Consider the following 20,895-nt stretch of genomic DNA (forward strand, 5'->3'; position numbering starts at 1 on the left):
CAGAGCGCTTGTGGGCACGAGAGGTTTCTGAGCATGGGCAGAGATCATATTTTGATTTCTTCCCTGCCCATGTCCCTATGTAGACAAAGGTAAAAATAAAGAGGGTTTTAAGGACCGGTTCAGGGGTAGTGGGGGGGGGGGAGGGCAGGATGAGGCCTGCAAATTTTTTCTTTGAGATGGAGCACGAGAGAAAGTCACGTGAACGTTTGGGCTATGAGGTTGTAGGGTTAACTATGCACACACACTGAGCTGTTCAAGAGGGGAGTGTGTGTGTGTAAGCAGTCAAGAAAAGTACTTGGGGGGGTGCAAGGGTGGTGTTTGGTGGAGCCGAAAGCTGGCGTGTGGGTCATACATCCAGTTCCGAAAAGGAAAGACTCCTGAGAAATAGGGGGTGTGGATTGGGACCGAATATCCTGCAATGGCAAACACCCTTGAATTGCCCTCGCTGGTGAACGGAGAGTCTCCTAAACGCAATAAGGTCTGAACCGCAGCTCTGGATTTCAGCACTGTGTGACAGCTGAGTGTATAACATGGGTTGCGGCAGGACAATCAGCCACAGCGCGTTCAGATTCTGTTCTTGAAGATACGAAGGTTGACTCCCCCCCCCCCCCGGTGCCAAAGAAAGAATTATTCAAAGGGAAATGAGCAGAAAGATATAAGCTGTAAACAGAGCTGGGAGAAAATTTGGTGGTGTAGTTGTTTTTAAAACGTCGTCTTGGAATCTGTAAGGATCCCCATCTGAAAAACTGGGCAGCCATCAAGTACGAGTTGGGCGCGTGTGTGTGATGATTCTCCCTTTGAGGTGCTTCAAAAAGAGACTGAGTTGCGGGGGGGGGTTGCAGCGGGAAGGAGAAACCCCATATGCACTTCATGAAACCCACTGGTTGAATGGCTGCGGGCCAGGGATCAAATGTTGGGAATGTCAGCAAATGTTGGGAAGGTTCGATGGCAACTTCTTGGCTGATCCAGAGAGAGAGAACAGGGTGTTGGAACAGAGGGCCTGCTCCGGGGTCCTGCAACTGGCCTCTTTAAAAAGTGGGTCCCGAGGCAGTGGCTGCCTTCAATCAGTCTGTCTCTGTCCATCTTGGGAGGGAGATGTTGAAAGGCTGTGGGCTGCCTGACAGGGACGGGAGGAAACACCTTAATTTCCCTTGCTCTCCAGTCCTCGTCTTGACACCCAAACCGGGTGCCTTGAATGCCACTGGGTTCAGGTTGTTGTCGGTGCCTTCCTCTCATGACTCTGATTCTGGCATCTCCTGGTGTGAAATGCAACCTGATAGTAGCAAGGGCTGTGTCGCCAAAAGGCGACCTGGTAGGAAGTGGTAGGCGATCAGTTCAGATTTTATTTTGGGTTTGTACCTGGCTCTTCCTCTAGAGCAGCCTTTCCCAACCAGTGGGCCTCCAGATGTTGTTGGACCACAACTCCCATCAGCCTCCGCCAGCATTGCCAATGGCTGAGGCTGATGGGAGTTGTGGTCCAACAACATCTGGAGGCACACTGGTTGGGAAAGGCTGCTCTAGAGAGAGAGAGCCCGTCTCCTAACAGAACAAGCTCTTGAAAAGCCCCCAGGATCTTCCCTGAGCCTGGAAAGGTTGTTTTTAGGGTGTGTGCGTGTGTGTGTGTCAATTCCTTCTGCTGGAGATTTGGGATCCTCAGAACCTTGTCTGCTGTCTTAGGCTTAAAAAAAAAGCATGCCTGTCCATTCGCAGAGTGTAGTGTTATTTTTACACTCTCCTCCCTGCCATTTGACTTCTGTTCATCCTCAGTGCATTTCTTGAACTCTGATTAGAAGTGGCAACAGAATGAGAGGGAGTGCGTTTTCCTTTGATACGAAGAACATAGTTTCTACTCTGATCTGCCTGCCTCTAATGTAGGTACAAGGGGTGAAAAGCAGTTTCCGGGAGCAGAGAACAGGGAGAGGTGCTTTTGTTTGTTTGTGATCTGAGGGGGTAGTGTCTGGACAGGCTGTGCCCTTAGGGGGAGTGGAAGAGTGCATTTTCGCCAACTTACTTCCCTGTGCTAAGGGGGGACAGACTCCATTTAATCTATTGCAATTCTGCCTGTTATAAGGAATCATTCCCAAACAGCAGCAGCGAGTATCCTGTGGTTTCCAAAAACACCTGCCTGCAGAAGAGGTTGCCTTGTTGCCTCCCTGTATGAGTCCCTGCTCTGGGCTTTTCCTTCCATCAGTCAGGAGGTGCTCTCAGGACAGCAGCTCGTGCAGAGACAGAAAGGAGTGAACTCTTCTGGTGATGGTTAATTTTATACAGTTGGTGTGGTCCCAAAGTCAGCTTTTCTGTTTGCTTGTTTGTGTACCTCTGGGCTCAGAAGCTTTGGAAATGCTCTGTAAAGACACAGGAGACCCCACCGGAACGAAATAATAGTAATATTTAAAAAGCTGGCAAGCTGCAGCTTTGATCGGGAAGAAAAGATTGGCAAAAACAAAAAGCAAGTTGGCATGCCTTCAAGCCTCTCTCTTTCCTCCTTTTTCAGATTCCCTCCACCCCTCCCTCACCCTGTGCCCCCACGTGGTGGAAGGGGATATGGGTCTGCCAGCATCCCCTCCTGTGCTCGCTCTCCCCCCTTCCCCAGCCCAGGAAGCTCTGGCAGCTCCTAGAAGCTGGCTAGACCAGCATCAGGAATCAGTTGGAGGGTGAATTATTTTCTAATCCCCAAAGGTCTATCACCCTGAAGATCTTCCATTGGTCCATGCCTCTGGCTCCGCGGCCTGCATTCCTGCGACCTTACATCCGCTGGGCACAAGAGGAAAAGGGTTGAGGGACCCCCAGAGGTGTGCTTGGGGGCTCCTATCTGGGTCGGTCCTGAGCCCATCTTTCTAGGAATGTCTTCTGCTCAGTCTGCCTCATCCAAAAGGATATAATCCTCCCCCCGCAAACAGATCTTGGGGTCCAAACGTCCGTGGCTTAAACAACCACCACCGCCACCAAAGGAGGGGTTTTCATGGGTTGGGTAAGGGTTGATTTGTTTGGCGACTCCAGTGCATGCTTCTCAGCTGGGTCAGAGGGAGGGAGTAGGGGAGGGTGGCAGAAGGATTTATATACGGTGAGCCCATCTGATCGTATAGCTGTCCTCAAAGAGGAGTGGATTGGTGTCAGCTGAGGATTCTTCCAGTTTGAGCCAGCAAGGAAAGTGGTGGCCCTTGAGCTCGGAGAACGGGCAGCTTTCTATGATCTATGAGGAGGAAGAGGAAAAGTGGAGGAAGAGGGGGGGAGTAAGAGGAAAGGGGAAGCGAATCAAGGGGGGCTTTGCTCCTCCATTAAGCTCCAGACCTAGAGAAGGGAAGGCAAAAACGAAATAAAAACAGAACACAAACGCATATTAAAGGTCTGTCTTTCCCACTGGGTTGCAGAGGTTGGGAGGTGTCTGACATGCAAAGGCAGGAGGGCGGTGTGATTGGAACCCTGGGTTCAACATCTCCAACCTGCTCCCCTTTCCTTCATGCCCGGATGGCTGGCACCTTCCGACTTGGGGTGCCGCGAAAGAGGCTCCTCCCCCTGGCTGCAGAGGCCCTGCCCCTGTGACTTGCACCAAAGGAGCATGCTGTTGTTGAGGGTTATTGGTAGTCCTTCTCTAGCCAAGCAATGTGGCCATGTTGAAAAATGGCAAACTAGTAGATTTTGGGTGGTGACGGTGAAGTACGGGTGGACGAATCCATCCATTTCTGTTCTCTACACTTCTCGTTTTTCGCATTTTTGTTACAATTTGCGATTTAAAAAAAAACCTCAAGAAAACTCGTCAACATTTTAGTGTGAATTTCTCCTAATGTACATATTTTTGTATGCAGTTTTAACTTTACAATTCTGATTGTGTTCCTTTGAAGCCACATCTGTACCCTGCCACGTGCACACCTGATGTCACGTGATATGTGTGGAATGGGTCGGTATGGTTTTTTTTGGGGGGGGGAACAGGCTCATGGGCCAAATTAGAGCCTTGGGCGGGATGAGTTTGGCCCGTGGGCCAGAGTATCCCCACTCCTGTTCTAGAAGCTTCTGTAGAATAGGTGTCAGTTGTTTGGGAGTGAAAAGCTTGAGCCTTGCTTCCCCACAGACCAGTAAAAGACAACTTTTCACAACCTTTCCAAAGCATGCAAGACACAGTCCCAGGATTCCAGCAAACTGAGTCCCCCTGGCTCAAGATAGCCACTTAGGATCACCGTTAGCTCTTTTCTGCCATTTTGCCATCTCTTCGAGGGCAACGGAGAATGCCAAGATGGCAGCGGAGAAGGAATTCGACCCTGTTTGGGACCTGCTGGGACTTTCCACATTTTTGCTTTCTTCCAGGAAAGGGAACAGAACCCTGTTCTCGGGAATGTATGTTTTATAGCTCCTGTGTGTCTCTGGAGGAGAGAGAGAGAGAGCAATGAGCGTGCACACACTCCTCTAAATAGTGGTTGGGGAGTTGTCATTTTTTAAAAATCTCTGCCACTGAACTCTGGTTTGGTCTTAAGAATATTTTAATTTCCCCCCCTCCCTTTGAACCTTTGAAACTCTCTTTGGCTTCCTTGCCCCCACTGAAAACCTCAGGTTGCTGCCAGGATAATCCACTAGACCAGGTGTGGGGAACCTTTGGCCCTCCGCATGTTGCTGAACTACAACTCCCATCCACACTGGTCGCGCTTGCTGGGGCTGATGGGAGAGACAGTTCAGCAACATCTGGAGGGGCAAAAGTCCCCCACGCCTGCATTCGCCATTGGGAAAAGATCTTTAAGAATATTGCAGCCACGGGAATGGTGGAAGCATTTAACGACCCATTTATCTGTAGTGTTCAAGATGATGTTGTTATGTGCCTTCAAATCGATTACGACTTATGGCGACCCTGTCAATCAGTGACCTCCCAGAGCATCTGTCATGAACCACCCTGTTCAGAACTTGTAAGTTCAGGTCGTTCAAGAGAGTAATAGTAGTAGTAGTAGTAGTAATAATGGCAATCATCTTCTCTCTCACCCTCCCACCCCAAGAACTGCCCTGTGGAGCCCATCGTTGAGGGTATCTGGTCTTATTAGCCACGAGCCCCCACAATGCTTTTTTTTTTAGCAATTAGAAATAGAGACATACACACGCACCAACGACAACAAAAGAATGGAAGCAAAAACACAGGAGAACCCCACGACAACGACAACAGCAACAAGAAAAGAAAAGGTGTAATGATAGGCCTTTGGAAGCTAGAAATTGTTGCTTACGGAACAGCCCACCGGCCAGGCAGCTCATCAACAGGGGAGATTCCGTAGGGGGTAACAGTTGCTATGGAACAGCCAGTCGGGAATCTCCTGGACGGATGGCAGTGGTGATGATGGTGGTACCAAACAGGTTCCCCAAAGGTGATGTGGAGGGGAGGAGGGAAAAGGGGGGCTCATGCAACAGGTGAAGGATGGGAAGGGATGGAGAGAGGGGTGGGTGGGCGGGTGCGACAGGCAGGCGTGCAGTCAGATGGGGGTCAGGGTGGGCAGGTAAAGGGGGACTGTGTATGTTGTGGGTGGGGCAGGGAGGCAGAGAGGAGTTGGCAGCTGAATGGCAAGCACAGCCCATGGGGCTTGGGGGAGACCCCCCTGTGCCGCATGAGAGGAGAGGACTTGGTGTCCGTTGCCTCAACCCCAAATCAAATGCACACCAGGTTTTTTGGGGTGCAGTTGTGGAGTAGGTTGTATTTCATTGGGGGTTGGGGTGGTTGGAGATAGGGCAAAATCCCTCATTATGCAGCCCAAGAAAACTATGGCTCAGGCCCTACGCAATTTTGCGCCAGGGCCCGCTTCCCATTGTAATTTTATGCTGCTTCTCGTCATCTGTTGACAGTGACTTCCACACCCCCATGCAATGTCTTAATTTCAGAGAGGCTTTCTTTAATTGCCATCCCATGGGTTTGCTCTCAAGTCTGATGTTGGGGAATCTTCTGGGAAGGATTTGAAGACGGGAATGGGGGTCCTGTGGCCTTCCAGATTCAATGCCCGGTAGCCCCAGCCAGGATTGCCAATTGTCAGGAGTGATGGGGGCTGTGGTCCAACAAGCCATTTTATTTCAGGAGGCCTTTACACCATGAATGGTTCTCTGGTGTGTGTATTTAAATGCATTCTTTGCTTTAAATTTCTGAGATTTAAATATTTTTTTGGTGGTTTAATTTATTTTTTACATTTTGTACATTGTATATTTTTATTGCAAACTGAATTGAAACCTATATTTTATTCATCTTATTTATTTATAAAAAATATTTGCATAACGCCATTCAGAAGAAAAAAAGTATTATCAAAGCAGTTTACAACAATCATACCTATAATAAAAGCCGTGTAAGATCAGAAATCATCTGACTGATATGGTGAAAAGTGGGATACACATTTTAAAAATATAATAAATCAAATATTTATTTATTTATAATAAACATAAATGAACATCTGGGAGGCACCAGGCCCCCAGCAACGTTGTGGCAAATTCAGAAGTGCAGGGTTGAGAATGCGATCCTTGTCAATGCCTTTCCTCACAACACCACATCCCTAGGAGCCAATCAGCATGAAAGGGGAGAGTGTTGGCTACTGAGAAGAGTCTTCTCAGTTGGTTACTCACCTCCTTTCATGCTGGTTGTCTCCAATCAGCAGGAAAGGACAAGGAAGCATGTTAGAAGACTCATCTCAGTGGCTAACACATACCCCTTTCATGCTGATTGGCTCGCAGGATGCTAAAGACATAGGGACCCTGCTGAGACCCTGCTCTGAAAAAAGTAAGAGGTCTAAGACACCCCCCGAGACCCTGGATGACTACACCCCTGCAGGCCCCCCTATCCCAAATTTAAGAACTTGCATGTTGTGGTAGCTAGAGACTAGGAGAATTTGGGTATTGTGAACACAAGTCTTGCAGAGAATCTTAGTCCCTACGTGTGTTAATTTTTAGCTGCTGGACCAGTTTAAAGGGACAAGTGATGGACTAAGATGGTGTCAATACATGTGATTCTCAGGAACCCCGTGTGGCAATGGTGGAAGGGGGCTGTGGCGGGAGGGGGAGAGAAAGAGGATGGGGTAAGTATGTGACAGTTGTTTTTTTAACACATTCGCCCACAGAGTGAACAGCACAAACCAATGACACGGAGCCACCAGCCAATGCATCTGAGAGATCAAAACCATACAGACGAGCAAAAACACACAGCACAGGCAAGAAAATCAGGAAAAGAGAACAGGCCACAGCGGTATAGTGACGACAGTGGTTTAAAGGTGACCGAATGAATACGGGTTTTGGGTTGGGGGGGAAATGGTGTGTAAAATGGGGACAGTTGGAATCATAAGGAGGCCGCAGGAGTGATACCACGGGCAGATCCACACTGTACATTTAACGTTCATTTAAATCACATGACTTCCCCCAAAGAATTCTGGGAACTGTGGTTTTCCCTCACAGAGCTACAAATTTCCAGTGAGCTTAACAAATGGCAGTTCCTATGATTCTTTGGGGGAAGCCATGTGCTTTAAATGCATGGTGTGGATGTAGAAGTTCAAAATTGAATCAAGTCTCTTTTTTGGGGTGGGAGGCAGAGATGGGGGGGAATTGTGTGTTTGTGTGTGTGAGTGTGTTGGCTTTCTGGGGAGGGGAGGCGTGGGAAGGGGGTTGGGGAAATAGTTCACCAAACAAAAACTACGTTCCAGAAACTCACGGCACATCCAGTAAATGCTAATTCACACAGACGTCATGCAAGAAGAAGAGTGCAACTCCGATCACATGATGTTTTGTTCGTGTTTTTTTCCAAATAATAATAAAGATAACAACCACTTTTTTTGTTTTTTCATTCCATAGGATGCAACTTACAAGGGGGCGGAGCTACGTCTCCCGCGACAGCGAAGGGTGGCTTAGCAACAGAGTCGTCTCAAGATATGATTGGAACGCCCTGCCGAGGGAGGGAGGGAGGTGGGCGTGGTTTCAAGCAGCAGAGAAAAAAAATGGGAATTTGGTTTCTTTTTCACTTTTTGGTTGTTGTGAGGAAAATTAAATTTTAATTCTTTTTGCATTTTATCATTTCAGTAAGGGTTTTAAAAAAGGACATTTAGTCAAAGAAAAACAACACTGCTTACTTACGCGTTGAAAGAGATAAGAAGGCATTGTATTTATTTTTTTTCTTGCATTTATATCCCAGTTTTCCTTTAAGGAGCTCAAGATTGTGTATATGGTTCTTTCCCCTCCCTTCCATTTTATCTTCACAACAACCCTGTGAGGTAGGTTAGGCTGAGAGTTAGTGACTGGCCCCCAAAGTCACCCAACGAACTTCATGGCTGGATGGGGATATGAACCCAGGTCCCTTAGGTCCTCATCCATGCTTCAGCATGACTAAAGCCAACTGGATAGTTTGGGGCTAGCCAGGCCCTCTCTTTCTCCCTCAAGCTATACTGCCTCGCAGGGTTGTTGTGAAGACAAAACAGGTAGGGAAGAAAGTTTTTTAGCCACCTTGAGAGCAAAAAAGAAAAAGGTTAGAATATATATTTGGTACTCAGTCTGGGGTCCAGGAAATATCTTTTTTTCCCCCAAAGTGCTTTTGGAATAAACTCACTTTGTACAATTCTACCTATGGCCAGTATTGTTGAGGGTTCCCATTTCTGGAATGGCTGGTGCATTTTCAAGGGGATCCGTTGGCCTCAGGGTGTGTGTGTGTTGTGTTTGCACATACACATGCTGGAGGTCACACACAGGACTAGCTGCTGCACGGGATGTTGGGCTATTCCCCAGCACTTATTTATGGTGACACAGAGTTAAAGTGGTAGACCCTTAAGTGGGGACGGGTTGGGGGGGTGGGACACGATCAAACCAAAGCTCATTCATTCTAAGTCTGTGTTGGATTGTGGTAGGGGCATACAACCTCCACCTTTAAAAAAAATCATCTTCCTTTATTGAGTTATCAAGCAGCTTTGCAAACAAATGTTACTAACCTTCCTTTAAAACAAACAAACAAACCTTACCTGTCCAAAAGTATTTCTGTTAGTAATTTGAAACTCAACCACTTTTCCTTTTAAAGCAGGGGTTTGGGGGGGGGGCAGGAATTGAGCCAATTTTAAAAATGCTTTCCTGGCTAATCAGCTGGAGGTGATCCTTCCTTGCCCCGGGCAACTAGGCTGCATGGCTGTTTACAATAATGGTTATAATGCCTTGGTTGCCTCTTTAAACTGTTGCCAACCCCTTGGGGTTAGAGTCCTACCTACTTGTAATGCCCTAAAGGTTGAAAATGGGCCATAACTGATGGCAGGAAGAGCCCAGAATCGCCTCCTGAAATTCTAACATACTGGGAGGAAAACTCTCCCCCAATACTCAAATCGGAGATTGCAAACTCGGTCTCTCTTGCATGTGCAAAATATATTTCCTTGGGGCGACTCGCTACACAAAACAACCACCACCAGCAACAAACATGACAAAGAGACTTTGCACCTGGAGAGATTTTATCTTGCGCTGTGGGTGGGAAAACACACACACACACACAAGTGAGAGAACACAACAGTGAATCAGAACAGAAGGGTGATGGGAAAGGTCATTGTGCTATGTCTGGACACTCACAGGTTCACCCGTGCCCCTTGTTTCATGCAAGGCTCCACCGAGCCTCTGGCCCTAAAATATTGGGGCAATGGGGCACAGAAGTTTATATTTCAGGGAGGTTTCTCTCTTTTGCAGGGGTGGGGAGGATAAATTGAAATAGCCGGGCTCCCGGTTCCAGGTTCTGCAATCCTGGGAGGAACAATTTTATTGAGAATGTGAAATAGACACAACAGGCTGAATCCAGTTGGGCCCTTTTGTCCATGGAAGGTCTAACCTTTGTGGCCCTCCAGATGTTGCTGGACCACAGCTCGCATCACCCAAGTCCGTTAGCTATCCTGCCTGAGGCTGATGGGAGTTGGAGTCCAACAACATCTGGGGTGGGGGAGACCCAAGCCCCGATCTAGCAGATACCTCTGCTAATGGGGAGGCAGGTTTTGTCGATTTCCCCCCTTTGCCCTGAAACTCTGCCCCAGAGGGTTTGGAGGACCATTGGGGATGGAAGGATCTGTTAGTTTTGACCCTCTCAGCTTTCTCAGTTTTCCCCATCTTAAATTCTGTTCTCCACATTTCTGCAGCAATTTGCATTAAAAAAAAACCCTCATGAAAAGTCACTAGCGTCTTAGTGCTAATTTTTTTCTAATGTCTATACATTTTTGTATGCAGTTTGGACTAAAGTACACATTTTTGCAAGCAGTTTCTCCGAATATAATGCATCTTTGTATATATTTTCATGAATATTCCCCCTTATATATGCATTTTTGTAAACACTGTTGGGTTGAGGAACTGCATTGTAGAATTCGGATAAGTGCACATTTGGGAGGATGGCTGGGTTTCGGTTCTCATATTGTTGGGGAAAGTGCAAATTTGATAAGATTCGGGTTTAAATGCGAACTGAATTGAACTGGCCTTCCATCCTTACTCACAGGTGACTTTAACACAAAAAAAGCTCTAGAAAGAGTGAGTATGGCGAAGGAATCACTGCAGTCCATCCCCCTAGTTAGTTGGCAGTGGCACAGCAAGTACTAGGATCAGTCAAAACAAACAAATCTTTCTCTTCCCTACCCTTGCAACTTTTCCCCCTTAAAACTTAGTTTGAAATAATTCAGCAGCAAAATACGACCAGTTGTCAGGACTGTATCGTCCCCTTGTGGCTCGGAGGACAGAGTATAATGGTTGCCCTTTGCCGCAGTGTGGAACCTCTCAAAGCAGGGGCTGTGGGCAATCTGCGGCCCTCCAAACGTTGTTGGACTCCAACTCTCAGCCTGGCGAACGGTTGCAGAGAATAATGGGAGTTGTAGCCCAGCAACATCTAGCGGGCCACAGGTTCCTCTTTGCCGTCCTAGGGCTTAGCGCTCGCTTGCGGATTCTGGCAAAAGTGGTGCCATCCCAGGTTTGTCTTGAAGCTTGGCAACAAGCGGCACCATTTTTTTTGTAAATTACTTAGAGAGAGAGCTTAATAATTTGCTGTTTTAAAATTCTCTGGGCCGGTTGGGGGCTGCAGGGGGCCTCACCCCAAGGTCTGGCATGGAAAGGTCCTTCACAGAACAAAGTGTATTTGCTACAATAGGAAGGCGTTGGGGTGGGCAAGGCGGAGGGAAACTCCATCTGGGGGAGAGCATTTTTTGCTGTGATTTCCTTCTCAGGGCCTTGCAATCAGCCAAGGAATGCATTTTACACAAGAGTTGGATGGGTCAGCAGGGCTGGCGGACTACGAATCCCCAATTTCCCAGTTTCCCTCCCCCAGTGTCTTCTCTCTCTGCTCTGATCGACTCCCGGGCCTTGTCGCCTTAGCCAGCATGGCACCCACCTGATGGGCAGTGGTTCAGTAGGGCCGGTTGGCATCTTTGGGCCGCTTGAGCTGGACTTTGAGGCGTTTCATCCCAATCTGGAAGCCGTTCATGGCCTGGATGGCAGCCTGAGCGCTGGCGGGATTGTCGAAACTTACGAATCCTGGGGTGGGGAGGGGGAGAGACACAGAGAGGAGGAGAGGGGTGAGGGGGCAAGTGAGGGGGCCTGCCGAGACCTCGCAGCACGTGCGCTGCCCGCAGCAATGCCAACAGCGATGTGGACAAGAGTTGTGAGTAGAAATTCACGTTACTGAAAACTCCTGGTTTGTTTCTTTTTTAAATCGCAGATTAAGTTTCGAGTTCTCAGTGTGGAAACTGTTGTGCAAGGTTGCCATTGCTTTTATATCAGTGGAGCCTTGTGCAGGTGGAGAGCCTTTCCGCAGTTTGTGGTGGACCATCTCCCCCAGGATTAGGGGGTCTGGGCTACTTCAATCTCCCCTCCTCTTCCCCATACCTACCCCCCCCCTTTGGCGATCCATACCGAAACATTTGCTCTGATTGGTGGCCCGGTCCACGAAGACTTTGGCAGAGATGACATTCCCGAAGGGGAGGAACATCTGTAAGATTTCAGAGTCCGTGAACTCCTGCGGCAGGTGGTAGATGAAGATGTTACAGCCCTCGGGGCCTGGGAATGGGCGGGCGTGTTGCATGATGAACCCGGGGCAAAGGAGAGAGAGAAAGCAGTTGGTTGAGAACATGCTAAAAATGAGGCAGTTGCTTCATGTAAACACAGTGATAGCTCCAGTACCGCTCTTCTGCTAGGGAACACTTTTCCAGCCGGAGGGCTGCATTCTGTTCTGGGCAACCTTCTGAGGGCTGCATGCAAGTGGTGGGCAAGGCCAGCGGCAAAAGTGGGCAGAGCAGTGAATGGAGTTTTTTACTTTTTTGTATGTTCAGTATGCTACTTTCTACACACATGCGCACACCCCCCTCCCTCCAGTCAAGCAAGAAGCATTATCAGATTTCAAGGACACATTCAGGCCTGGCAAAAACACTCAAGGAGGGTGTGAAGCAAGGCTAGTGAGAGCGAATTGCTGGGGAAGAGTCCCACGGGCCACCTATAGAGGCCTGGCATGATGCAGTTGGTGCCTGGGTGTGAGATTCCCTGTTCTTGCCTTACACCTTCAGGGACTCCAGTGAAAAGAAACAGTAAGCCTGATGGAGACTCTGAATCGTGGTGGCCTCCATGGAGCAGGCCTGCCCACTTCGGATCACACGTCTTCCAAGTGCATCATTTGGCCAAGAAGTGCTTCACCTCTTGGAGGCGCTAGACCAGATTGCCCAGCATCTATGCTGTCTCAACTCCTGTCTAGCCCTGCCTTTCCACCCCCTAAACCGGAGGTGCTGGAACCTTTGGCCCTCCTGCTAGAGTTAAACTACGGCTCCCACATTTATCCCTGGCCACAGCTAGGCTGGCTGGGACTGATGGGAGTTGGGAGTCCAGCAGCCCCCCATTGTCAAGGTTCACAATGAAATTCCAGATGGAGGAGACGTACAAACTGTGTGTTGTCTTGACCTAAGCTCAACTTGGAGACGACCCTTTGAAATTAACAGGCTTAGGTTTGCCATGTCCATTAATTTCAACGGCTTTTCTCCGATGTTCATTTTTGTTAGATGCAATCCAGCATAGTGCACAATCAACTCACTGATGCAAGATGTGGAGGGGTTAGCCACTGGTGTTAAAAGGGGGGGAACGCACAGAGGAGAGTAGGGCCCATCTTATGGCTGTAGGCTATTTGCATGACTGAGGCACTCCCCCTGCAATCAATGGCTCAGATGGCAAGTTGGCCAATGAGGGTTGAGGCTGGTGAATAAATCAGAAGTCTGGTGCAAGGGTGCAATGCTGGTGGTGGCCCCCTTCCATCCATTGCCATGCCTGTACCCTTGTCTTCAAAGGTGCTAGTTCAGCCGTTGTCGAGTGGGTGCCCTCTGGATGTTGTTGGACTATGACTCCCATCAGCCTCAGCAAAGGATGATGGGGGTTGTAGTCCGGCAACAGCTGGAGGCCCATAGTTGTTCCCCACCTCGTTGCTCTAGAGCCCAAGCTGTCGACCCCCACTGCTATTTCGGAGAAGGTTATTTTCCTATGGATTTGTTTAGAGATACATCTTTCCCTCCCACCTTTCTCCCAGTATGGAACTGAAGGGTGGCATGCGTTTTATTTATTTTATCAATAAAATAGCTAAATAACTATCTAGGATTCACCAGTGGTCTCCCATCCAGTGAGAGGCCAGGGCAGACCTTGCTTAGCTTCAGCAAGGCACTTGCTGCCTCTCACTTCCAACCACATCCTGGGGAGACAGGTGAGCCTGTAGAAGCTACTCCCATATAGCACCTGGAGCAGGTGTTTGGAGCCAAGGCCTCAAATATGACCTCCGAAGAGGTGTTTCCCCAGCAGCCAGGGTGGCCTAGTTGGGAAGAGCTATGGGTGGTAGAACCAAAGGTTGCAAGTTCAAATCCCACAGTGGGCTTGTGAGATCTTTTATTTTCTAGTGGCCGCCCATGACCTCTGGAGCCTCAAGTATTAGTTCCGAAGAGTTACTCCCAACGGCTGGTATAGCACAGCAGGGTGGAGAGCTTGGCTGGGAAGCCAAAGTTTGAGAGTTCAAATCCCCGCTTGTGCCTCCTGTGTCTAAAGGGCCAGCTAAAGATCACCCTTCCCTGTCAAAGCTAAGTGCCTCCCCCCTGGCAACCTTGTAGTCTCCATTTTCCGACAGCCAGCGTTCCTCAACCTTGGGTCCCCAGATACTGTGGGACTACAACTCCCATCATCCCTGACCGCTGGCTGAGGACGATGTGAGTTGCTGTCTGACAGCATCTGGGGACCCAAGGTTGAGGAACGCTGGCCGTCAGGTAATGGAGACTACAAGGTTGCCTTGGTCCTGGGTGAACAAGAAGCCTCGGCGATGGGGAGAAGATGAAAAAGAGACACCGGGCTGCTAGTGTTGCCTTGGCAACTGGACTTCAGTGAACAAGCCTTTGATGTTGCCTAGGCAATGGGGAAGACAGAGAGATGTCAGAGAGAGACACACCTTGGTGTTACCTTGGCAACGGGCCCTCAGTGAAGACTAGGCCCTGGTGTTGCTATGGCCACTGGTGAATATCAGGCCACTGGTGTTGCCTAGGGCAATGGGGACTTATGGTGTCACCTTGGCAACCGGGCCTAGGCAAGCATCAGTCAGACATAACAGGCCTCTGCTGTTGCCTTGGCAACTGGCCCTCAGTGAACATTCAGGTGAACAGGCCTCTGGTGTCACTTTGGCAGCTGGACCTAGGCAAACCATAAGCCTGTGGAGCTGCCTAGGACAAGATCTGAGAGAGAACATCTGCTCTCTGGGCTCCTTTTGAGGCACGATGACAGACTGACCTACCTTCCCGCTGCTGTTGCTGTTGCGGAGGAGGTTGCTGGGCGATTATCGTGGCTGGCTGTTGCGGGAAGGCCGGGCTGACCAGTCCGTAGGCAGCGGGGTAGGCGGCTGTGGAAGGAAGCAGTGCAGAGTAATGGGCAAGTCCCTTGCATTGGTCAAGTGGCAGGGCTTTAGCCAAAGAGTCAGCACCAGGCCTCCAGTGTCACCTAGCCCGGAGAACACCACCACACAATTATCATGCTGTAGGCCAGGGATTGGGAACCTGCAACTAGGGGTGGGGGAGACACTGGATTTTGTTCACGCTGAAAGGTGAATCTACCTAGATTGCACTTTCTGAAGCAATACGAGAAACCAAACAGAGCCACCCTTTGACATTCCCATTCATCTGATTGTTACGATGCAGTTCTCTAACCGACCCATGTTTACAAAAATGCATACATTAGGAGAAGGTATGCATAAAAATGAATATATTGGCAAAAATAACATACAAAAATGCATCATGTTAGGGAAGGTTGTTTGCAAAAACGTGTACATTACTTAAAACTGCATACAAAATTGTGTTTATTGGGAGAAATTTGCACAAAAATCCTGATGAATTTCCATGAGGACTATCATCATCATCATAATTGCTGCAGAACTGTGGAGAACTGAAGACTGGAAAAATGAGGAACGGAGAGAACCGAAATGCACAGTGCCTTCTGTCCCAGGAATGGACGAACCTGTTGGTTTTGGTTTCTCTCATTTTTCCAGTCCGCTACATTTCCACATCTGTTCACAGTCTTTTAAAAAGTCCTCATGAACATTTGCCAGGATTTTAGCATAGTTTTCTCCTAACATTCACATTTTTGTATGCAGGTTTACATAATATTCACATTTTTACAAGCAGTTCTTCCTGACTGTGATGCATTTTTGTGTGTGCTATTTTCACTAATATGCATTTTTAATGTACACTTTCCCCTAATATACACATTTGTTGTTGGAGAACTGCATAGTAAAATCCAGAGAAGTGCGAATTTTGAAGGATGGCTTCGTTTCAGTACTCAGATTGTTTCAGAACGTGCAAAGTCGATAGATTTGGCTTTAAATGCAAACTGAAATGAATTTCTCCCCCAATCCCTAGACATGACTATCTTAGGCTCATTCATTTCAACGGAAGGTAGTCCATTTCTATTTCCACTCTAAGTAGGGCTCAGCTGAATACAATCCAGGCCACCAGTGCTGCTTAGGTTGCCTGCCCAAGCTCCTACAGACCCCAGCCTCCCTCATCCCACTTCTCTGCCCACATACCTGTATAGTGTTGCATCCCTGCATATGCCTGTTGCAGTGGGTCCACGGGGGCTGCTGGGCTCTGTGCTGTGGCAGGGGGGGGAAAGAGGAAACAGCGCACACTTATGAGATGATAACGGCCTGCTCTGGACAGCACGCTAAGCCACAGTTGATGTTTCTGAATGTCTGTGCCCAGCCCAGCAGACTAATCTTGGTTTGTTTGCATGTGAAGCCATGGTTTCTTGTTGGCTTATGAACCATGGTTTGTTCTAGCTGTGGTCTGGTGCTGTGTCCGAACCCAACAACTTTGCTCAGCCGTTATTTGTCTGGCCACCCAGCTCCAGACCCTTGCCACCAAATTGCAGTGGCACAAGAAGCTGGAAAACAAGCCAAGCGTTGGAGAAACAAACTGTGTGTGGGGCAACTTGTGGTTTCTAGAGCAAACCACAGTTAAAACAAACCCTGGCTTAGTGTAATGTGCAAATGTAGCCAATGTTATTTAATATTTCTCAAGCTCTGACACCTCTTGATCCATCTAACATAGAGTTCTGTTTCGATGGGGGCAGCCACAAGCAGGGCATGGAGGTGACAGCCCTCCTTGATTGCCTGTCGCCCAAAATTGGAACCTTCAGAGGCATACTGCTTGTGCACATGGAGGCTCCATCTAAGATTACTAAGGGCTGTCAAGAATATCAGAAGAGTCCTGCTGAATCAGGCCAAAGGTCTTTATACTCCAGGGTCCTGTTCCTCACAGTGCCTCCAGAAAGCCCTCAGGGAAAACATGAAAACCACTCATGAAGGCTTGGGGTGTTTGTTTATTGTTTTTTTTAACTGGTTTACTTCTGTTTTATTTGTGTTCCAGCTCTGGCAGTACAAGACATCTGTGACTTTAATTTTATGCATTCTGGCTACTATCATTTATTTACATTTTCTGTTTTTACTACAATTGCGGACAGGTGGCACACAAGATTTTTTTTAAAAAACAAACCAACCGCCAAGTGACTAATACCGAGCACCTCAGATACCTGGGTAAGGATGGACACCGTTGGAGTAAATGGCCTCAGAGGCTGGCTGCCCCGTGCTCTGCGTGGGGACAGGGCTGTAGCCATTGACGCTGAGGGTAGCCGGGATGGCAGACACTGGCGTCGCAGCAATGGCGGGCGGCGTGCTGGTACCTGTCGTGGAAAGATGGTGAAGGCTTGGGTTGGCAGGAAAAATCTTGCTGGGCCTCAGTGATACAGCCACTCACCTCCACATCCCAATATAGTCCTGTCTTTACCTGTCACTCAATATTTCTTACAATGTCAGATTATTTATTTATGTATTTATACGCTTATATTTAAATGAAATTCTAAGCGGTGTACAGCATAATTTAAACATCTTAAACAGCAAATACAACCCCCCCAAAACACTACAGTCTACAATCTATAAACTATAACTAACAACTAGTTATAGGTTTATGATACCTGACGTACTACAGACACTGGTGTCTGGTGCCCGTTGGGACTGGTGGGGTGGAAGACAGGGAGATCAGCAGTAGGCGGACAGGGGTGTAGTGGTCCAGGGTCTCAAGGGGTCTTAGACCCTTTACTTTTTTGGAAGCAGGGTTCCAATGTCTCCAGCATCCTATGAGCCAATCAGCATGAACAGGGAATGTGTTTGCTACTGAGAAGAGTCTTCTAACGTGCTTCCTTGTCTTTTCCTGCTGATTGGAGCCAATCAGAGTAAAAGGAGGTGAGCCAGCCACTGAAAAGACTCTTCTCAGTAGCTAACATTCTAACGCACTCCCCTGTCATGCTGATTGGCTCCTAGCGACGTCTGTTGTCGTGGGAGAAGTTGCGTGTGGGAAGGACTGAGGAGTGTGGAGATGACAACAGTGAGCAAGAGAGTGAGGAGGCGTGACTGTGAGGGGACGTGGCATGATTGTCATGAACGGACCCTGCACTTCTGAATTTGTCCCTACACTACTGTAGGTGTAGCTGGAGCCAATGTCAGGCAAACCCATCCCCTGATTGGTTGCAAGGAAGAAGGCAGGCAGGTGGATGGAAGCTGGAGTTGGTGGGGCAGTGGCCCATTCAACCCAGCAGACCAGCCTCCAGTGATTACAAACATCTGGAATAGCCTATTCTGCCTCCGGGAGATTTATCCACCTGTCCACCTGCCCCTTTTGATACTGTCTGCCCTCCAAACTTTACCCTTCCGCATGGCCCAACATACTTGCTCAGCAAAAGGCCCAGACCAGTGCTAAGGAAAAAAAGATGTGGTGATAGGAATAAAGGATGCAAATGAAAGGAATTTGGGCATGCTGCATGCTTTGGAGAAGTTTTATTCTGGCTAGAATTTCAGCAGCCATTGCCTACCAACTTTGGAGAATATCGTAAGGCTAGAAAAAATGGAAATGGACTGCCTTCGAGTTGATCCCGACTTATGGTGACCCTATTTTCATGGTAAGCGATATTCAGAGGGGGGTTACCATTGCCTCCCTCTGAGGCTAGTCCTCCCCAGCTGGCTAGGGCCTGCTCAGCTTGCCACAGCTGCACAAGCCAGCCCCTTCCTTGTCCACAACTGCCAGCTGGGGGGCAACTGGGCTCCTTGGGACTATGCAGCTTGCCCACGGCCGCACTGGTGGCAGGGCACATAACCCCTGAGCCACTCACTGTGGGGGTGATCTTTAGCTGGCCCTTGACACCCAGGAGACACGAGCGGGGATTTGAACTCGCAGACTCTGGACTCCCAGCCAGGCTCTCCTCCCCACTGTGCTATACCAGCTGTTAAAAGGCTAGAAACTTGATGAAAAAAAGAAAGGAAAGAAAGAAAGAAAGAAAGCTGAGATCCCTGCGTTCTGGACTCTAGTAGAAACATGCATAGTTATCTTCTAAAGCTCACAGCACCAGCTCAAGATGCACAGTGAAAACGCCTAGTCTGCACTTTTTTTTTTAATAGCAGAGATCAGGAGTGAAAACCAGAACATTTTCAGGAATGCATCTTTGCAGGCTCCTGCCAGCACCCAGATGTAACAGATCTTTGTAGAAAACCCACGTGGGTTGGTCGGTTACAGCACTGATTGTGTGTGTGTGGGGAGGGGACCCCGACAGGAAGGCAGAGTCCACGTACCCCCCCATGCCCAGCCATGCATCCTCGGCCCAGCTTACCTGAGGAGGGCGTGATGGGGGTGATGGGGGTGGCAATGAGGCCGTTGGGGTTGATGGTGGCCATCTGCTGCATCTGCACGGCGGCCATCGTCGCCATGGGGTTGAGGTAGGTGGAGTGTGCGGCAACAAGAGCTGCCTGTTGCTGCATTAGCTGAGGACAGAGTGGGTGGAATGGGGTGGGAGAGATGCATAAAAACAACATTATCTATGTCCCTGGAGTCAAACCCCTACAACCCGTCAGCTACGCCGGCCCTGTTCTATGGCAATCTACCAAATTACAGCCCCCTGAATGCTTTGCGGGGAAGTCACGGCACTTAAACTGGCATATTAACATGGATCTGTTTGCAGCACAGGTCCGTTCTCTGTGCATAGAATCAGCAGGTTATGCAAGACACACGGTAACATCTGAGGCCTCACCCCCACAAGCCGGAAGAGGCAGCGGTTGGTGTACCGCTTCAACCTGCAGGTGGGAGCTCACATGACGGGAAAATAAATCCCTGCGTGTAGAAGATTAGCACGGCACGGTGAAGAGTTGTAGCCTAGCCTTTCTCTTGACATGCTACTTATCTATAATGTGGATATTTCTGGGGGGAGGAGGTTATGTACATTCCTTCTTCATAGAAAGCTAGCATGCCACGAACAAGGGCTGTACCATGCCTACACCCTGGCATGCTAGTTCTCTATGTGCAAGGAGATGCTTAAAACAAAATGAGGAGCATTCCATTACGCGAGCCTTCATCTGAAATGGCACAATCCAGAAACAGACTGATTGCTGTTTGTGAGAACGATGGAATAATCTCAATGTGTCTGCAACACAAAGTGCACATTTGTGTCCGTGCGTGCCACTATAGCTATGTTCCTAGCTAGAAGCTGTCGCCCCAAAACATAAGCAACATTGTCCCCCCCCAACCCTGCAAGTCTGGGCTCCAGGACCGGAGCCAGGCTTCTTACTGCTTGGGTGTAGGCGCTATACGCCCCGAACTGAAGCGCAATGGGGCTAAACATGCCCAGCTGGTTTGCCACTTGCTGCATTCGACGCAGGCCCCTCTCCTTCTCCGTGTCGGCAAATTTCACCACAAGGCTAGACGAGGCACCCTGTGAAAAGGAGGAGTGGTGATGGGGAGAGGAAAGGGGAAAATGAAGCCCCCCCCTGCAAAGCCTGGGCTTGAAGACCCCAATATACTAACCTTGCTGAAGCTATGCAGGCATTGGCCTTTTTTTCCCGATCCTGGTGGGCTCCAGATGTTGTTGGACTCCAACTCCCATCAGCCCCAGCAACAGACGATGAGGATGGGAGTTGTAGTCTAAAACATCCAGAGGGCACCAGACCTTCATCAGGGATGGGGGACAAATTTGATTCAGTTCGCATTTTGAGCCGAATCTATCAAATTCACACTTCCCGAAACGATGTGAGAACCAAAAGACAGCCGTCCTTCGAAATTCGCACTCCTCCGAATACTGCGATGTAGTTTCCCATCCAAACATTGTTTATAAAAATGCATGTGCGGGGGGGAAAGTGTCCAGAGCAATGAATATCTCAGCAAGAATATACAAAATGCATTACGGTAGGAGAAATTGCTTGCCCAAAATGTGTTTATTAGGAGAAATTCACATTAAAATGCTGACCGTTAAAAAAACACGCAGATTTCTGAAGAAATGCAGAAATCTGAATTTAAGATTGGAAAAATGAGAAGCAGAGTGACGGCAGATTTGTCACCAACTTGTAAGAATGGGGGAATCTATCCATTTTGG

General features: G+C 48.7%; 1 protein-coding gene across 2 annotated transcripts in view; it reads right to left on the reverse strand.

Moving 5' to 3' along the window:
• Window positions 1-2,593: 2,593 nt before the first annotated feature.
• CELF3 (CUGBP Elav-like family member 3) overlaps window positions 2,594-20,895 on the reverse strand; it is a 58,082-nt gene continuing 39,780 nt past the window's right edge. For both annotated transcript variants that reach the window (XM_061606926.1, XM_061606927.1), the window contains 8 exons: window positions 20,095-20,238; window positions 19,144-19,294; window positions 17,017-17,166; window positions 16,013-16,078; window positions 14,729-14,833; window positions 11,839-11,982; window positions 11,318-11,460; window positions 2,594-3,291 (listed from right to left, as the gene is read on the reverse strand). In XM_061606926.1, coding sequence (XP_061462910.1) covers window positions 11,333-11,460; window positions 11,839-11,982; window positions 14,729-14,833; window positions 16,013-16,078; window positions 17,017-17,166; window positions 19,144-19,294; window positions 20,095-20,238 — 888 coding nt within the window. In that variant the 3' untranslated portion in view covers window positions 2,594-3,291; window positions 11,318-11,332. The remainder of the gene's footprint in view (window positions 3,292-11,317; window positions 11,461-11,838; window positions 11,983-14,728; window positions 14,834-16,012; window positions 16,079-17,016; window positions 17,167-19,143; window positions 19,295-20,094; window positions 20,239-20,895) is intronic.

This window comes from Rhineura floridana, chromosome 22, assembly GCF_030035675.1.
Source record: "Rhineura floridana isolate rRhiFlo1 chromosome 22, rRhiFlo1.hap2, whole genome shotgun sequence".
NCBI classification, from domain to species: domain Eukaryota; kingdom Metazoa; phylum Chordata; class Lepidosauria; order Squamata; family Rhineuridae; genus Rhineura; species Rhineura floridana.